This window comes from Erinaceus europaeus, chromosome 12 (genome assembly GCF_950295315.1).
Source record: "Erinaceus europaeus chromosome 12, mEriEur2.1, whole genome shotgun sequence".
NCBI classification, from domain to species: Eukaryota; Metazoa; Chordata; class Mammalia; order Eulipotyphla; family Erinaceidae; genus Erinaceus; species Erinaceus europaeus.
The window spans coordinates 66,311,263-66,330,357 of NC_080173.1; the positions used below are offsets into that span (position 1 = coordinate 66,311,263).

General features: G+C 37.4%; 1 protein-coding gene and 1 long non-coding RNA gene across 3 annotated transcripts in view; one reads left to right on the forward strand and one right to left on the reverse strand.

Annotated features, from left to right (window-relative positions):
- The window catches only part of BRIP1 (BRCA1 interacting helicase 1), a 144,166-nt gene extending 126,582 nt beyond the window's left edge, over positions 1 to 17,584 (forward strand). For both annotated transcript variants that reach the window (XM_007531479.2, XM_060203874.1), the window contains 5 exons: positions 3,449 to 3,531; positions 10,428 to 10,757; positions 12,120 to 12,914; positions 15,926 to 16,005; positions 16,932 to 17,584. In XM_007531479.2, the coding sequence (XP_007531541.2) occupies positions 3,449 to 3,531; positions 10,428 to 10,757; positions 12,120 to 12,914; positions 15,926 to 16,005; positions 16,932 to 16,949 (1,306 nt within the window). In that variant the 3' untranslated portion in view covers positions 16,950 to 17,584. The remainder of the gene's footprint in view (positions 1 to 3,448; positions 3,532 to 10,427; positions 10,758 to 12,119; positions 12,915 to 15,925; positions 16,006 to 16,931) is intronic.
- The window catches only part of LOC132541990 (uncharacterized), a 169,930-nt gene that overhangs the window by 5,990 nt on the left and 144,845 nt on the right, over positions 1 to 19,095 (reverse strand). The window lies entirely within an intron of this gene.

The window sequence follows — 19,095 nt, forward strand, 5'->3', positions numbered from 1 at the left end:
CTAGTAATTTAACAAAATAAACTTTAAAAAATCCAACAGACTTCTAGTGAAATTTTCAAAGAAAAAGAGGGGAGCCACAAATTACCAGTCTAGATAAAAGAGATATTAATAAATTCCATTAATATAAAAAAAAAACCTTGATATGTATACATTCAAAAGCTTTGATGAGGGGGTCGGGCGGTGGCGCAGTGGGTTAAGCGCATGTGGCGCAAAGCGCAGGGACTGGCGTAAGGATCCCGGTTCGAGCCCCCGGGTCCCCACCTGCAGGGGCGTCGCTTCACAGGCGGTGAAGCAGGTCTGCAGGTGTCTATCTTTCTCTCCCCTTCTCTGTCTTCCCCTCCTCTCTCCATTTCTCTCTGTCCTATCCAACAACGAATTGTGTCAACAAGGGCAATAATAATAACCACAACGAAGCTACAATAAGGGCAACAAAAGGGGGAAAAAAAATGGCCTCCAGGAGTGGTGGATTCATGGTGCAGGCACCGAGCCCAGCAATAACCCTGGAGGAGGAAAAAAAAAAAAACAACAACAAAAGCTTTGATGAATCCTCTATAAAAGAAATTTAATTTATAGTTAAAAACTCCTAGGACAAAAGTGTCCATCTTGATGTGTGGTCATTAACTAATACTACCAGACCTTCAAGGAAGAAATAGCATCGATTTTATATGATATCTTATAGTTATTAAATGGTGGAGTCTTTCTCAAATCATTTTAAAATGCCTGTTACTAAAAAGAAAACAGTATAAAAATGAATGAAAATGACATTGCACTTTCAATCATGAACTTACCTGAAAACACTCTTTTTAAAAAATTGTATAATTATTTACTTATTAGCCAGAGACAGAGAGAAAAGAGAGATACGTTAGGCACTGCTTCACAACTTACAAAACTTCCACTTGCAGGTGAGGATAAGGGGGTTTGAACCAGGGTCCTTAGGCATAGTGATGTGTGTGTGGGATCAGGGTGACATTAGTATCATAGAAGGTGAAAAGAAGTGTTTCTGTGTCTTCGATATTTTAGAAGAGCTTGTTAAGAAGAGGTGGGTATTACCTTTTTCTTGCATTCCTCTATGCAAATACCAAACTAGAAGAATGAACCCAGAAATCTGTTCTGTGCACCCTAATAGCAAAAACAATCAAATATCTAGGGATACACGTAATGAAGTGAAAGACCTTTATACTGAAAACTATGAGACACTTCTTAAGGAAATAGAAAAAGATATAAAGAAATGGAAAGACATCATATGCTCATGGATTGGAAGAGTTAACAACACCAAGGTGACTTTTCTACTCAGAACCACATATAGTTTTAATGTAATCCCTATCAAGGTCCCACCAGAGTTGTTCATGAGCAAAACAAACGATACAAAAGTTTATCTGAGACAGAAAATAGCCAGAATAGCCAAAGCAATCCTGAGGGGAAAGAACAAGAATGGAGGAATACTTCCTGACCTCAATACATACTACAGAGCCACAGTAATCAAAATGGTCTGGTACTGCGATCAGTGTAGACACATAGACCAGTGGAATAGACTTGAGGACCCAGAAATCATTCCCTATACCTGTGGTCAACTAATTTTTGACAAGGGCACCTGAAGCATCGAATGGAAAAAGGCGAGTCTATTCAACAAACAGTGTCAGGAAAATTGGGTTTAAACATGCAGAAGAATGAAAGTAGACCACTAAATGTTGTCATATACAAAATTTGACTCCAAGTGAATCAAATATTTAGAAGGTAGACTAGAACCTGTGAAATAATTAGAAGAAAACATAGGCAGAACTCTCTTCCATTTAAGTTTTTACAGCATCTTTGCAAAAGTAGACCAATGGGATTACATCAAACAGAAAAGGTTCTGCACAGTAAAGGGAATCACTACCATAACAAAGAAATCTCCCATAGAGTTGGGAAAATCATAACAAAAAATACACAAAGATCTCACCAAACTCAACAATAAAAAGACTAATAACACCAGTGAAAAGTGGGGAGAAAATATGGGCAAGAATCTTCTCCAAAGAAGAAAGCCAAAGGGCCAATAGACATATGAAAAAATGCTCAAAGTCCCCGATGATCAGGGAAATGCAAATAAAACAACAATGAGATACCACTTTATTTGTTACTGTTTCTTGTTTATTTTGCATCCAGCAGTTTGGTGTACCAATACAAATCCACTGCTCCTGGCAGTCATTTGTTCCATTTTATTGGATATGTCTGAAAGAAATTGAGAGGGGTTATGGAGAGAGAGAGTCTATGGCCATACCACCCTGAACACACCTGATCTCATCTGATTTTGGAAAGCTACCAGGGTCAGGCCTGGTTAGTACTTAGATGGGAGAGGGAAAGAGAAAGATAGATATCTGCAGACCTGCTTTGTTGTTTGTGGAGCCTTCCCCCCTGTAGGTGGGGAGCGAGGGGCTGGAACCCGGATCCTTGTGTGGTTCTTTGCATTTAGTATTATGTGCACTTAACTGGGTGCACCACGTCCTCCTGGCCCTTGAGATACCACTTTACACCTGTGAGAGTGTCACACGTCAGAAAAGATAAGATATCAATTGTTGGAGAGGCTGTGGGGCGAAAGGGACTATAAAAAGGGATTGTAAATTGGTCCAACTCCATAAAAAACAGTCTGGAGATTAATCAAAACTCTAGAAATGGGCTTACCTTGTGACCCAGCAATCCTTCTAGGGATTTACCCAGTGGAAACAAAAGCACCCATCTGAAAACACCTATGCACACCAATATTCATAGCAGCACAGTTTGGAATAGCCTAGACTTGGAAGCAACACAGATACCCAACAACAGGCTAAGAAAGTTATGGTACATATACACGATGGAATATTATGTAGTTGTTAAAAATGATATTGCCATCTCCTTTGCTACATCTTGGACAGGTCTCAAAAGTATTAAGTTGAGTGAGATAAGCCAGAAAAAAGAATATGCAATGATCTCACTCATAGATGGAAATTACGAAGCAATTATAGTTAGGGAAAACATAAAGGTGAAACTTGGAGTGGATATGGTGTATTGCCCCAAAGCAGAGGACTCTGGGGAAGAAGGGGAAGGGATGGATTAAAGGGTCCTGGTACATGCTGTTGGAAAAGGACCTTGGTTGGGGAAGAGAGTATATTGCAGATGCCTCTCATAGGGAAATGAGAGTTTATACTGGCCAACAACTATACTGTAAATCCTTAACCCTCCAACAAAACTGGAAAAAAATGCACACACCATCTTTGGATATGTTATAGTTTTCAAAAGTAGAGGATTTTTAAATCTACCTTAACTACATTGTATTGAGTTGATTCTGTAACCTCACTCATAGTAGTGACTTTCCTTAAAGGAATATGTAACCGACATATTCATCCTCTCAGTCTTCAGCTTTCCTAATAGACATTTGATCTGACATTCCAAAATTAAATTATAAGTATTTTATTTTCTCCCTATTTTTTGATAGATGTATTCGACACAAAAATGATTGGGGAGCTCTTATTCTAGTGGATGACCGCTTCAGGAGCAACCCAAACCGATATATATCTGGTAAGATTCTTAGCTGGATTCAAAGTAAGAATTAGTGGCAACCTTTGGCATGTAGTGAAAATTTAAAGGCAAGTACTTGATAGAGAATAGAATTACTAGAGCAAACACAGAAAAATTAACATTGACTCGAAACCTAGACTTATAACACTTCTGTGTTTATACAAAAGTGCCCTTGTAATGGAGGGTCTGGCTTGTTACCAACAAAATACTAACATAGATTTTTCATTTTTATATAATATGGGTTATGGCTCAGTAATATCATAATCATTTGTTTAAGGAAGAATAATTTGTCAAAGAAAACCTTTTGTACACAAGTGTATTCCCAAGAATATTAAATTTTTAGGTTTAAGTGCATAAACATGTCTCTTGATTCCTTGGGTCATTCCCCCCCTGCATTTTGGTTTATGTTATTTGTTTAGAAGTGTTTTTGAAAAAGCCAACTATGTTTTCTACCCCTACCCACAACCCTCCCCCCAAAAAAAGGAAAAAGAAAGGAAAAAAATACCACTGTATACTGCAGACCAAGTAGATGGTCATTTTTGGCCCCTACAAAATAATTTTTGTGTCTATAATTTTGATCAAAAGGTGACTCAGTCCTTTTAGGGTCAATATCAGGAATACCCCTGTTACCCAAGATGTGTTAAATATATTTAAAGTTAAAAAAATTTCATGCCATTCAAACATCTTCATTCATGAAGAGTTTGTATTTTCAGTTTGTTTCAGATTAGCTATCCTTGGGCATGTACTCTTATTTTTCCCATTTCAGACACACACACACACACACACACACACACACACACACACACACACACTATATATATATATATATATATATCTTTTTTTTTTCTTCTTCTTCTTATGACATCAGGGAATGAACCCTGGTCCTTGTGGATTCACGATGCTACCACTTACTGATTGGACTCCCTGGGCCAACATTGTCATTGTTTATATTAGAGAGAGAGGAGAACTAGAGGGAGAGACTGGTAGAGAGGAGGCACCACAGCACTGTGCCACCATCGGTGGTGGTGCTCCCATTTGGTGCCAAGGCTGGAGCCAGTGAACAACCTTACACATGATAAGGTCCACACCCTGCTGGGTAAGCTATCTCCTGGCTCCCTAGTTAATATATTTGACTTATTATTAAAATTCAGCTGTTTGGATTAAAGCATTAAGTGCTTCTTTTCAGTTTTTCCTTCCCTTTCCATGCAAAGCAAGCTGTTGTGCTTAGGGTCAAGACCTAACTAAAGCAAAATGTTAAATGCTAACATTTAGTCAGCAGGTGGAGCTCAGATTCTTTCAAGTTTTCAAAAGCAAACAGTGGCATTTTACAATGGGAAGGATTTCTTTGATTACAAAAAGATCAGCATGCATATCCTAACCAAAACTAAATCTTTAATTTTGGAAAACTTTATATTTTAATTTAGTGTAATTGTTTTCCTCAAGCAAACACAATAAAGAATTTAGAAGGAAATACTTTGTTTCATATTTTAAACATCAAGAGCTTAAATGTCTTGTAGTTCAGATTTGAGATTTTTTTTTTTCAATCGCCTTAATTATTTCTGAATATTTTTTGTTTATTTTTCAGAGACGAAGCCTTCTTATATGTAGGAAATAAGACAACATACAAATGTCTTTTGAGACTGATTTTTGTTTAAATTCAGTTTGTATAAACAGATGGATAGAAAAACTCCATTAGAAGTGTTGATTTCTTATTACTTCCCTTATATATGATATGTAGAGAAAGCAGATAAATAAATAAAGCAAAAATAAACTATTTTTAAATAGAGGCAGAAAGGCAGAGGGAAAGAGGGAGAGAAGCCATAGGACTGAAACTCCCTTCAGTACTGTGGGGGCCGGGCTTAGAGCAGCCAAGCAGCACACTATCCAAGTGAGCTATTTCACCAGCTCCCCAAATAAACTTCCTTTATTATTATTATTATAAATATTTATTCCCTTTTTTGTTGCCCTGATTGTATTTTTATTGTTGTAGTTATTGATATCATTGTTGTTGGATAGGACAGAGAGAAATGGAGAAAGGAGGGGAAGACAGAGAGGGGGAGAGAAAGATAGACACCTGCAGACCTGCTTCACCGCTTATGAAGAGATGCCCCTGCAGGTGGGGAGCCAGGGGGCTCAAACCGGGATCCTCATGCCGGTCCTTTCGCTTTGCACCACATGCACTTAACCTGCTGCGCTACAGCCCGACTCCCCCCCAAATAAACTTCTAAGGTATAGAACCAACTGGTGGCTACCGGAAGGGAAGGGTGAATAGGGTGGATAAATCAGGACAAAGGGGACAAAGGTATGGTGAGGAACAGAGTTGGACTTTTAGTGGTTAACTTAGTATAGTATACATGTGTGTGTGTTGATTTATCATGATGCATACTTGAAACTTTTAAAGTGTTATAGTGCTATATTTTTACTCAAGACACATTTATTTAGATTGGGATTCATTTTTCTTGGATCTCTTTGAGCTACCTTGTTTGAAGGGATCTGTCTCCTTTGACTTGAGGAAGCTCTCTCTCTCTCTCTCTCTCTCTCGTATTCTACCTTCTTTCAAATGCTAGTCACCAACCATTTTTAAAAATATATGTTTTATTTATTATTGGATAGAGACAGAGAGATATTGGGAGGGGAGGGGGAACACAGAGGGAAAGAGACAGACACCTGCAGCCCTGCTTCATTATTTATGAAGCGTCCCTCCTGCACATGCAGACCAGGGGCTTGAACTTCAGTCCTTGTGTACTGTAATGTGCACACTTAACCAGGTGCGTCACCACAAGGCCCCCATTTGAGGAAATTCTCAGCTAATATTTCTTCAAATATGAATTTTGTCCCTTTCATACTTCTTCTTGTACTACTCTGATGTGAATTTTGTTCTTCCATTTCTTTTTCTTTAAAAATTTTTTATGGGCAGGGGAGACAGCATAATGGTTATGCAAACAGACTCTCATGCCTGAGGCTCCTAAGTCCCAGGTTCAATCCCCCGAACCACCATAAGCCTGAGCTGAGCAGTGCTCTGGTGTTTATCTCTCTCTCTCTCTCCCTCTCTCTCTCTCTCTCTCTGCATCTCTCTCAAAAATAAAATTAATAAAAAAATTAAAAAATTTAAAATATATATTTATTTATTTTCCCTTTTGTTACCCTTTTTTTTTAAAAAATTATTGTTGTAATTGATGTTGTTGTTAGATAGGACAGAGAGAAATGGAAAGAGATGGGGAAGACAGAGGGGAGACCTGTAGATCTGCTTCACTGCCTGTTTCTAGAAGAAGAAACTGCCTGTGAAGCGACTTCCCTGCAGGTGGGGAGCCGGGGGCTTGAACTTCTTTTTCTTTTTAAACTAGACCACTGCTCAGCTCTGGTTTATGATGATGCCTGGGATTAAATCTGAGACCTCAAAGCCTCAGGCATGAAAAGTCATTTTGCATAACCGTTATGCTGTCTTCTGTCCTAGTTGTTTCTTTTGATGTTGTCCCATAATTCTTATAGCATCTTCATTTGTTTTAATGTTATTTTCTTTTTTATTGATTTGAGGTGACTTTCTCTACCTTATTTTTTCCATTTCTACATTTGTCGTATCTGTCTTTGTGTAGGTATTTCACTCTTCCAGTTTTTTTTTTCTTGGAATTGCTAATTTTTTATTAATTTATAAAATGGAAGTATTGACAAGACGGTAGGATAAGAGGGGTACAATTCCCACCACTAGAACTCCGTATCCCATCCCTTCCTTTGAAAGCTTTCCTATTCTTTATTCCTCTGGGAGCATGGACCCAGGATCATTATGGGGTGCAGAGGTGGAAGGTCTGGCTTCTGTAATTGCTTCCCCACTGTACATGGGCGTTGACAGGTTGATCCATACTCCCAGCCTGTCTCTCTCTTTCCCTAGTGGGGTAGGGAACTGGGGAGGTGGGGCTCCAGGACAGCTTGGTGGGGTCTTCTGCCCAAGGGAGTCAAGTTGACATCATGGTAGCATCTGGAACCTGGTGGCTGAAAAAGAGTTAAGATATAAAGCAGAACAAATTGTTGACTAATCATGAACCTAAAGACAAGAATATTGCAAATGAAAATTTTGGGTCTCTGTGTTGGAAAAAGCTAGTAGGTCTATTTTAGGCATATTCCAAGGGGCCCATGACCTTACTAGTTTTTGTCTGAGCTTGACATCTAACATGAACATGACCTAAGTTATTGTCTGGGCAGATGGTGTCATAGTTGGAAAACTGATAATTTTACTTGCTGTTTCATAGTTTGGATCAACACAATACAATCCATATCAAAAGAACCATTTCATAGTGACATGTGAAATATTTTATGTTCTTTGGTAATAAACATGTTTCAGTCCCAAAAAGTAAATAAAAATGGCAATATGTTTTTCATTTAGGAGTCTTTTTTTTTTTTTTTTATTTAAGAAAGGATTAATTAACAAAACCATAGGGTAGGAGGGGTACAACTCCACACAATTCCCACCACCCAATCTCCATATCCCACCCCCTCCCCCGATAGCTTTCCCATTCTCTATCCCTCTGGGAGCATGGACCCAGGGTCATTGTGGGTAGCAGAAGGTAGAAGGTCTGGCTTCTGTAATTGCTTCCCCGCTGAACATGGGCGTTGACTGGTCGGTCCATACTCCCAGTCTGCCTCTCTCTTTCCCTAGTAGGGTGGGTCTCTGGGGAAGCTGAGCTCCAGGAAATATTGGTGGGGTCTTCAATCCAGGGAAGTCTGACCGGCATCCTGATGACACCTGGAACCTGGTGACTGAAAAGAGAGTTAACATACAAAGCCAAACAAATTGTTGAGCAATCATGGACCCAAAGCTTGGAAAAGTGGAGAGGAAGTATTAGGGAGGTACTCACTGCAAACTCTAGTGTACTTCTGCTTTCTTACTTTGGTGCCATACTCCAAACTCAGTCAATTTCTGCTTTGCGTTTCTACTTCTTTTTTTTTTTTTTTACATGCATAACATTCCCCAGATTCCCATTTAACAATACAACCCCCACTATTTCATTCATCATTTTTCATGGACCTGTATTCTCTCCACCCACCCACCCACCCCAGAGTCTTTTACTTTGGTGTAATACTCCAATTCCATTTCAGGTTCGACTTGTGTTTTCTTTTCTAATCTTGTTTTTTTGTTTGTTTTTTCTTGGTCACTATACCATTCTTCTGATCACTGTTATGATTTTTTTCTTTAATTCCCTTTATCATTTCTCTGAATGTTACCATTCTTCTCCATAAATGTCAGTTTAATGAGCATGCTTAAGACTATAACATTAAAGTCTTTCTCAGGTTTACATAGCTATTTGGAGGTGTTTTTTTTTTAACTTTTATTTATAAAAAGGAAACACTGACAAAACCATAGAATAAGAGGTGTACAACTCCACACAGTTCCCACCACCAGATCTCCATATCCCATCCCCTCCCCTGAGAGCTTTCCTATTCTTTATCCCTCTGGGAGTATGGACCCAGGGTCATTATGGGGTACAGAAGGTAGAAGGTCTGGCTTCTGTAATTGCTTCCCCGCTGAACATGGGTGTTGGCTGGCCGATCCATACTCCCAGCCTGTCTCTCTCTTTCCCTATTTGGAGTTTTCAAGTAACTGTTGTGGTTCACCATTGCAGGTGGTTTCCTCTGACCACTTGCAACTGCCTACTCTTGCCAAATCATTTACAACATTTATTTCTCTCCTCATGTGGTGCCTAGCAAGCCTGTAGTGGCAGCCATGGTTTGTGTTGGGCAACAGTGGCAGAGGTTGGTGGGCTAGACAGTGGTGCTGAGAGCCCACTAGACTGGATGATTGAAGAGGCTAGAATGTGAAACTAAGCAAGCCGAGAATCTGCACCTTTGTCATGAAAGTCTTTCTGACCTCATCACCTGAAATCTGGGGCTTCTTTCCTTTCATTTTTAGTTTATCTGAGCTACATGATCGTTTCTATGCTGGTTTTGTCATATACGGTGTAGTTTTTGTTGTGGTGGCAGTGAAAGAAAGCCAGACCTGCTAGTCTAAAACTGTTAGCTGTAAATCTCCAGAGAGAGAGAGAGAGAGAGAGAGAGAGAGAGAGAGAGAGAGTGTATTTTTAACCAGAGCACTGCTCAACTTTGACTTATGGGAACATGGATTAAAGTTGGGACTGTTGAGCCTCAAGCATTAAAGTCCTTTTGCAAAACCATTATGCTAACTACCCCACCTCTCAATATATATATTTTATCAGAGCACTGCTCATCTCTGCCTTATGGTGGTGCAGGGGATTGGACCTAGGAGCCTCAGCCCACAAAATATTCTTACCCTGCTGTTGTTAAAATTTCGGAGGCTCTTGCCGTGGGGGTCTAGCTTCACGGCGGGTAACAGAGACGCGGAGACAACGGCTGGGCAGGGAAGCTGTATTTCTTTATTCAGGAACAACGATTCATAAACTAAGACAAACTAATCACCAAACAGAACTCTGCTGTCTCTTTGCAGCGGCACAAGCACTCTCTCTCTTACTCTGGAACTCAGGAACTCAGGAACCCTCCAACTCTGGCACTCTGAAACTCTTCCACTGTGGAACTCTCTCTTACTCTGTAACTCTGAAACTCTCGAACTCAGGAACTCAGGAACCCTCGGACTCAGGAACCCTCTCTCGGGGTTCCTTGAGTTGGGGCCAAGCAGGCCCGCGAAATTAACAGGACTGATCCAATTCTCTTGGCCGGGGAGGGCTAGAACAAACCAATGTAAAGCATACGACACCCTGCATGTGGTGGAGTCCAAAAGTGCCTCGGAGTGTCCAGATGTACCAGCTATTTCCCTGAGTCACTTTACAGCCCACATGAAATGCCTGTATTCCCTTCAGTGTTTTCTTGGTACATGATATCTCAGTAACTAAATAACCCAAGTTTCTTTCCTGGTTTTACTTTTTCCTTAGGACTTTCCAAATGGGTACGGCAACAGATTCAGCACCACTCTACCTTTCAAAGTGCATTAGAGTCTTTGACTGAATTTTCCAAAAAGCACCAAAAAGTCACTGATGTGCCCAAAGAGGACAGTAAATCTGTACAGGACAATGCATACACAGATGGAGTGGCCTGTTCAAAGGACAGTGTCTCAGCATATGACCCAGAAGCAGCAAATCATCTATCACCAGAAAATTCTAGAAAAAGTGGAGCAAAATCATGTGTCCAAGAACTACAGTGTACTAAAATGATAATTAAAAGTCCATCTTCACTAAGTGACAGCATCTCTACAAAGAAGAAAAGTATGAAAAAGTTTTGCTTCTTTCACTTCTCTTCCTCCTTCCCATTCCATTTCCATTTCCACCAGGGTTATCACTGGGGCTCTGTACATACACAACAAGTCCTCCACTGCTCCTTGCAGCTTTTTTTTTAAGAGAAAGTAATTGAGAGGGTAAGGGGAGACAGAAAGGGAAAGAAAGAGAGACGCCTGTAGTACTGCTTTACTGCTTGTGAAGCTTTCTCCCTGTAGGTGGGGACCAGGGGCTTAAATCTGGGTCCTTGTGTATTGTGACATGTGTGCTCTACTGGGTGCACTACTACCTGGCCCCTACCTGAGTTTTTTAGTCTAGGGAAATAAAGAGATTTACTGTGAATAAAAAAAATAGTATTTTAAAAAAAAATCAGAATTTTATGGGTTCTATCAGGAATTGACACATTATGACCTGAGTCAAGATTGACCTGCCGTGTGTTTTTATAAGTAGACTTTAATGAAACACAATCATGTGCATCATTTGTATGTTATGCACAGCAGCAGAGTTGAGTAGCTGTATGCATTGCACTAAAACAGCATAATTGAGTAGTTGCAACAGACATAATATTACTCACAAAACCTAAAGTACTTCTCCAGTCTGTAAATTGTGTTCTGTGTTAATCAGATAACATTTTAATTAAGACATATGGTGATTTAATACACCAGTTTTCAATGTTTGTTTTTAGTATAAGCTTTTATTATTACTAGTTTTTTGTTTTTTTTTTAACCAGAACACTGCTCAAATCTGATTTATGGTGGTACCTGGGATTGAACCTGGAGCCTTGAAAGGCATGAAAGTCTTTTGCATAGCAACTATTCTATCACCTCAGTTCTAGTATATGCTTTTTTTTTTTCTTTCTAGTATATGCTTTTACTTTAACTACATGTCATAGTGAATTCAAGACCATTATAGTGGTAATCAGTAAATCTACATTCTGATCTAGGTCTGGTTTCTAACCTGTTTTATAATTCTAAACAAAATAAAAACCTTTGTGGTTGTCAGTTTCTTAAAAGGAATCAGTTCAGTTTTTCTCTATCATTATTTAGTGGGCTTTTAAGGCAAGTTTTTATAGCCTGTTTCCTCTTTTACTCAGCCCTTTCCCTTTTCCTCTTTAACCCTCCTCTCCTCCTGAGATATTCAATATGGAAATTGATGGTTTACCAGACAGTGTTATAACTTAAGCTATGGATCACTGGAGACCCAAGATTCCTTTCATTTTGTGCTTTGCATTCTAAAATGGAAGTCCTACTTTTTAGGTCCTTGGTCAAGTATCTTAGTTATTTAAGTATTTCTTAAGAGCAGAAAGCTAAAACTATATTTATCTGTTTATTTATTTATTTATTATATTCTTAGATGATCCAGTAATTATGGAAGAATCTACTCAGGCAGTAAAAACAGAAAAAATTGTGATTTCCAGATCCACAAGCCCAACATTCAACAAACAGACACAAAGAGTTAGCAGGCCTAGCTTTAATTCTTTGGACTGTTGTCTGACTGGCAAAATCCAGACTGCAACCCCTCAATTCAGGTTATCAGAGGACTGTGCCTCTAGTTCTTCGACTTTTAAGACAGAGAAGCTGTGTGAAACGGTTTTGCCACTCAGTGATAAATGTGAAGCCTCATCTTTGGCAGTAAACAAATCATTTGAACCTAGCATTCAGTCAAAAACTATTGTCCCATCAACAAAAACTGATTCTACTCTTAAAAAAAATCATTCTGAACAATTGCTCTGCTGTGAAGAAGGCTTGAATCCAGATAATGAATCGTCTCTCACAAATGAAGAAGTTAAACTTTCTCCTTCAAATAGAGATTCTGAAACTGAAGTAGAAGATGAATCTATCTATTTTACACCTGAACTTTATGATCCTATAGATATAAATGATGAAAAAAATGAACTGGTTGAAACTGATCGAGACAGTAGATTGACTCATAATTCAAATTGCGTGTTAGCTGAAAATCTTTTTGAAATCAGAACTACAGAAGTGGATTCAGCCAAAGAAGTGAAAGTTAGGGATTCTGTAGACACAAATTTGAATACACTCATGCATGTAAAAGAAAGGAAAATCAGTGATGTTAGTGGTGATGTGAAAACAACTTGCATGAATGAATTGGAACTTGAAAAAACTCATGAAGCTCCTGTAAATGAAGGTGTGTTTCCATAATGTTAGGTAATTACATTTAACGGTCAAAACTAGAAAAACATGATCATGCTTATGTTAAATTCTATTGTAAATGATAATTTATACGTTAGATAAGTGATAATGTTGTTTTTAAATTTGCGTTAAGTTTTTCACTATATTATGTTACAGTTTTAATAGTCTATTTAATGTTTAGTTGGAAATATGTTCGATGGCCCTTGACTTTTGATAAAGTGATTATACAAAATATTTTCCTTCAACAAGTCTTTCTTGGGTAAGTGCAGTTAAAAATTAAGCTGAACGATATGTAGAGATCTTTGAGCAGTTTAAGTTTAGTGAAAAATTTGTATTTTATAGCCCTCTTCATTTGTTTTTAGAGTGGCACATAAGATTTCTAATAGCCATACCTCAGTCATGTTCTGCTACAGATTTTACCGCACTTTAGTTTGAGATTTTTTTTTATAAGAAATCAAAGTTTTCTTAAAAACTTATTCCCATATTAAACTGCCTTCTAAATAGGTAGAAATTAAGAAAGAGAACTGCTGCTTGAATTGTAGTTGAACTCACATTACATGATTGTTTGTTTAATAAACCAAAATCATACCTGGTCTTAACTTTATATAATGTCAAGTTTCAGTTCTGGTTGTTTAGTTTTATCTTCATTTTGTTTAAAAAAAAAAAAAAGACATGTCATAGCATAAAAATTTAGTTATGTAACTATTGGGTTGTTGGAAAAGTCATGATGTATTTTTTTTCTATGTAAAAATACATCATGACTTTCGGATAACCCAGTACTATAGCAGAAAAGTTCACATATAAATTTGAAAGGCAAATCCACTGGTTAAAAAAATGTTTTTTTATAACTCATTAAGCCTTTCCATAAATTTTGACTTTTATTTTTGTAAACGAAGCTCTATTTCTGATTGAAAAAATGGTTATAAATGATGTTCTTTTGTGACATTATTCCAGCCATATATTCACTATTCTTTTTCTGAGAAACATTTATTTTCCAATATGATATTATTATATTATGAATGACTTGAATTGAAATTTTATGAGGTGTTCATGTTATAGATGTGATATATTCAAGTCAAAATCCCTAGCAGCTAAATATTTTATATTCATTTGGATAAGTGAATTATTGTAAATACATGTGTTTACTTTTATTCTTGAGCGTTTACACTGAATTCAACTTAATTGTTGCCATAGCACTAGATATTAAAACTTTAAGCATCATTCAAGGAAATTTAAATAGATGATTTGCCACTTGAATAATTCAGCTGTAATTTAGGATTTATTAAATCCTACTGAGTAATATGTATTTTTCTTAGTTGACCAGTGAAGAATAATTTACAAATGCTAAGTTAGAAGGCTATTTCTAAATTGCTTTGAGAGGTTAAAACTGTTTCTCCTCTCTGGCATATTTCTTAATCCACAGATTAGGGTAGTGGTGTAGTGAAATACCAAGTGAAGACAAAAGACTTGGGCTCTATTCTTGATTCTGCCATTAATAGCTAAATCATGTTGGCAATCACCATCCCTCTAAGGGAATTAGTTTCATCTGTGAAATGTGGCCTTTACTACTATAAAAGTATGCAAATCCTTTTCATCTTTAAAAAATCCATAATTCAAAGAGATATATGTTGATATTTTACACTGAATCAATTATCATTTGCTTTTGTTTCAAAGTGCTTAAAGGAAAGCATACACCATTTCATAGAAAAGGTAAAATGATACCCACCTTTAGGGAATAATAGTATGAATATGTGCATAGTAACTTAGGAAACAAAATATTTATTTTAACTGCTGCAGTTAAAAACATTTTAGCTAGTTAAATTGTCTTTAGAAGAATTGGGAAAGTTATAAGAAAAACCAAACTCGTTAATTTTTAGTCATACCACAGTGTTATTATCCAAATTGGTCTCATACAGCATTTCCTTTCTCAGAGCCTCCAGCATAAGAGTCTCTTGCAAAGCCACTAGGCTCTTTCCTCAACCCTCCATTACCTTTCTTTAGATGTGATTTTTTTATCCTTTACAAAATCTAGTTATTTTCAAGGCTGAACATTTCCAACACTGAAAATTTACATCACATGTTTAGTAATTTCAACTATATAAACAACTCTTTAGTGTTTTATTTATTTATTAACACAAGAGGAGTGGGGAGAGAGAGAGAGAGAATCACATCACTCTGGCACATGGTATGCTGGGGATTGAATTCAGGAATCCATGCTTCCAAATTCAGTGCCCTATTCACTGTGTCACCTCCCAGCCCCTGTGTTTCAACATGTTTATGCAATGATATCACTGCTAAAACAGGTTGTCTCCTCAGATCACAAATTTAACTAAGATGATGTTTCAAGAAGTACTAGCCTTTTCAGTAGAGTAGAGGAAGGAACATTTCCATTTGTGGTTACATACCTTTTTTTATTTTTGTCATCACTGTTTCCAGATAACTGAGAGAGAGGAAGGGAGGGAGAGAGAGAGAGAGAGAGAGACCATAACATTGAAGCTTTTTCCACTACCAGGCTTGAACCTGGGTTGCATGTATGGCCAAGTAGCTACACTATCCAAGTGAGCTTTTGCTGGCCAGATAACATATTTTTCTTCCTTCTTTCCTCTCTTTCTTTTCCTTCCCTTCCTTTTTTAGCCAGAGTATTATTCAGCAATGGCTTATGGTGGTACTGGGTATTGAATATAGGACCTCAGAGACCCACATGTGAAAGTCTTTTGCATAACCACTGTGCTTTCTCTCTAGCCCCAAGGCATACTTTTTAAAAAAGATGTTTTAGAGAAGTAAATAAATCAAAGCATTTAAACACATTTGAAAAGTCTTAGTTATTATGGGTGAGTATACCAGTCACATAGCTGGAGTATAGTAACTCCATGAAGATAAAGACAGTCATAAAGATTTTTATATATTTTATGTCTTTTAAGACATATAAGAAATTATTTTTTAGACTATTTTGCCTTACCCATTTGATGCATATAAAATAATCATCTAATACTGAATTTATTCAAGGGCTGAAAGTCTATAGAACATACAGGTCACAAGTCAAAAAAACTACCTGTTGGAAAGAAGGCTTTATTCATGGACAAAAGGTACAATATAAATAGTAGATGTTTCTTGGCCTGACCTTTTCATTTTAGATGAACCATTTAAAACTTTATAATTATGTTGGAAATTAATGAACTCTTTCTGTGCTGCTAGTATGCATTTATTACATGGTTTTAATTTGACACTTTCTAAATTCACATTAGCTATGTTTTTAAAATATTTTTATTTATTATTGGGTAGAGAAGGAGAGAAATTGAGTGGAGGAGGTAGAGATAGAGGTAGAGAGAAAGAGAGACAGAGAGACACCTACAACACTACTTCACCACTCATGAGGCTTTCCCCCTGCAGGTGGGGGGACTAGGGGCTTGAACCTGGGTCCTTGCTCACTGGAATGTGTGCATTTAACCAGGTGTGCCACCACCTGGCCCCCATTAGCTATGTTTTTATTCTTATGGTTTTTTTTGTTGTTGTCACAAGGGATTCACTGTCCTAGACTGACTTTTTCCATATAGAAAGATAGACAAAGAGAAAGACACCGTAGTACCAAGCATCCCTCAGTACATTGGGGGCCAACTTGGACCTGGGTTGTATGTTTGACAAAGCAAGCGCACTAAGTAAGCTATCTTGCCAGCCCTCTTAAGATCATTTCATTCATTAATTTCAAAGACTTTCCTATACTGTCTGCAATATGATCTTTTCATATTACTTTTTCTATAGTAGATAGCAATATACTTAATTCTTCATGATTACTTATAAAATGTTATGAATTCTAATTGTAAAAAGATTGACTATTGTCATTTAATCTCTAAGTGGTGGCATGTTTGTATTTATGTTTGTATATATATATATATATATATATATATATATATATGAATGAGTGTGTATGTGTTTTATCTGACTACCATACAATTATTCTTGCTCATGCCCTTACTTAAAAAGGTTTTTTTGTTTGTTTGCTTTTCTCTTCCAGAGTACTGTTCAGCTCTGACTTATGGTGGGTATTGAACATGGGACTTTAGGGCCTCAGGCATGAGAGTCTTTTGGCACAACCATTATGTTATCTCCCGTGCTCCAAGGAGGTTTACTTATTTACTTAATGTGTGTGGGGGGGATACTCAGAGTACCTACCACTCATGCTCTTTCTAACCTCAGATTTATGAACGAGTTCTGTAAGATTTTACTTTAACTTTTATGAACTTCTTATAAATATTTGTTAACATAGACAAATGCAATCAACCTTTTATTTTATTTTTTAAATTTATTTATTGGGGGATTAATGTTTTACAGTTGATAGTAAATACGTTTGTACATGCATAACATTTCTCAGTTTTCCACATAACAATACAAGCCCCACTAGATCCTCTGTGCAATCAATCTTTTATAAATGAGGTAATACTAATACTGAATCTTTAGTAATCAAAACTACATAAGACAAAGGATGTCTAAGGAAGCAAAAACTGTATCATAAGCATCTGGGGCCTGAAGAGGTGACTCAGCAGTAACAAACAGAACTTACATGTGTAAAGTCCTAAGTTCAGTGTCTGTGCCACAGGTGCCAACATAGTACTCTGGTTATTTTCCTTTCTCTTAATAAATAAAGTAATAAAGAAGTGTTAAAACATAGCATAAAATATCTGTGCATATATTAAACATAAGATAAAGAATATGACTTTCAGGAATGGAAATTTAGATATGTGACCTAGGCTTATAATTCTCTAGTGATAATTAATTTGTATGTCTACAAAGCAGCTCATCTTATACCATTTTAATAAACAAACTCCAGGGGGCCGGGGTGGTAATGCAGTGGGTTAAGGGCACATGGCTTGAAGCACTAGGCCCTGCGTAAGGATCCCAGTTAGAGCCCCTGGCTCCCCATCTGCAGGGTGGTCATCTCATAAGTGTTGAAGCAGGTCTGCAGGTGTCTATCTTTCTCACTCCCCCTCTCTGTCTTCCCCGTCTCTTTCCATTTCTCTCTGTCTTGTCCAACAACAACAGCATTGCATGGAAAACAAAAGCTGTATAAAAGATACTATTATAAGAAATTAACTTTTGGTAATTGGATTGTGAATGTAGATTTTAAAGAATGTTACACATAATTAGGTATATATATTAATACTCTTTTACAATAAATTTATATATATATTTAAAAATACTTTTCTTTTTTAATTTTAATTTTTATTCCCTTTTGTTACCTCTGTTGTCTTATTGTTGTAGTTATTAGTGATGTCGTTGTTGGATAGGACAGAGAGAAATGGAGAGAGGAGGGAAAGACAGAGAGGGGGAGAGAAAGATAGACACCTGCAGACCTGCTTCACTGCTTGTGAAGCGATTCCTCTGCAGGTGGGGAGCCAGGGGCTTGAACCAGGATCCTTACGCTGGCCCTTGCGCTTTGCGCCACGTGCGCTTAACCCGCTGCGCTACCGCCTGACTCCCAATAAATTTATATTTTTAATCATCCTTTTAAAAGATTTATTGTGCAGCATGGGAGGGGACACTGTGCGTTGACTTGTAAGCCAGAAGTACTGGCTTCAATCCCTGACACATAGTTTATGCCAGAGTAATGCTCTGGTGTTCTCTCATTAACAAATAAATACTTAAAGAACAGATTTATTGGACAGAGAGATAACTCACCCAGTAGAGTATGCACCATGCCATGTGCCAAGCTCCAGATTTGAGCCATGGCACTAGGGAAAGTACCAGAGATGGTGGAGAAGTGCTATGGTGCCTCTCTTATTCTTTCTTTCTTTTTTTTTTCTTTTTTCTTTTTCTCTTTCTATCTAAAATAAAAGTAGTGGAAAAACTCAGCCTGGAAGTGGTGGAATCACATGTGCTCAAGGCCCTGGGACTATATATATAGTCTCGGTGGAGCCAGAGCACTACTTCAGCATATGTGGTGCTGGGGATTAAACCTAGGACCTCCCAGTGTAAAAAACCTGTGCTTTACCCTTTGATTTACCTCCTCAGTCACTTAATTTTTCTTTTTCAGGCTACTTACATTCTTTTAATTTGCTTGTGTTTTTGCCAGATGTCATTCTACATAAGTTCTTTTACTTCAATAGTTATAAAACTCAGTAATAAAATATCTGATTTGATTCATTGCTATTTGGAAGTACCAAATTATACCAGTGACTTAT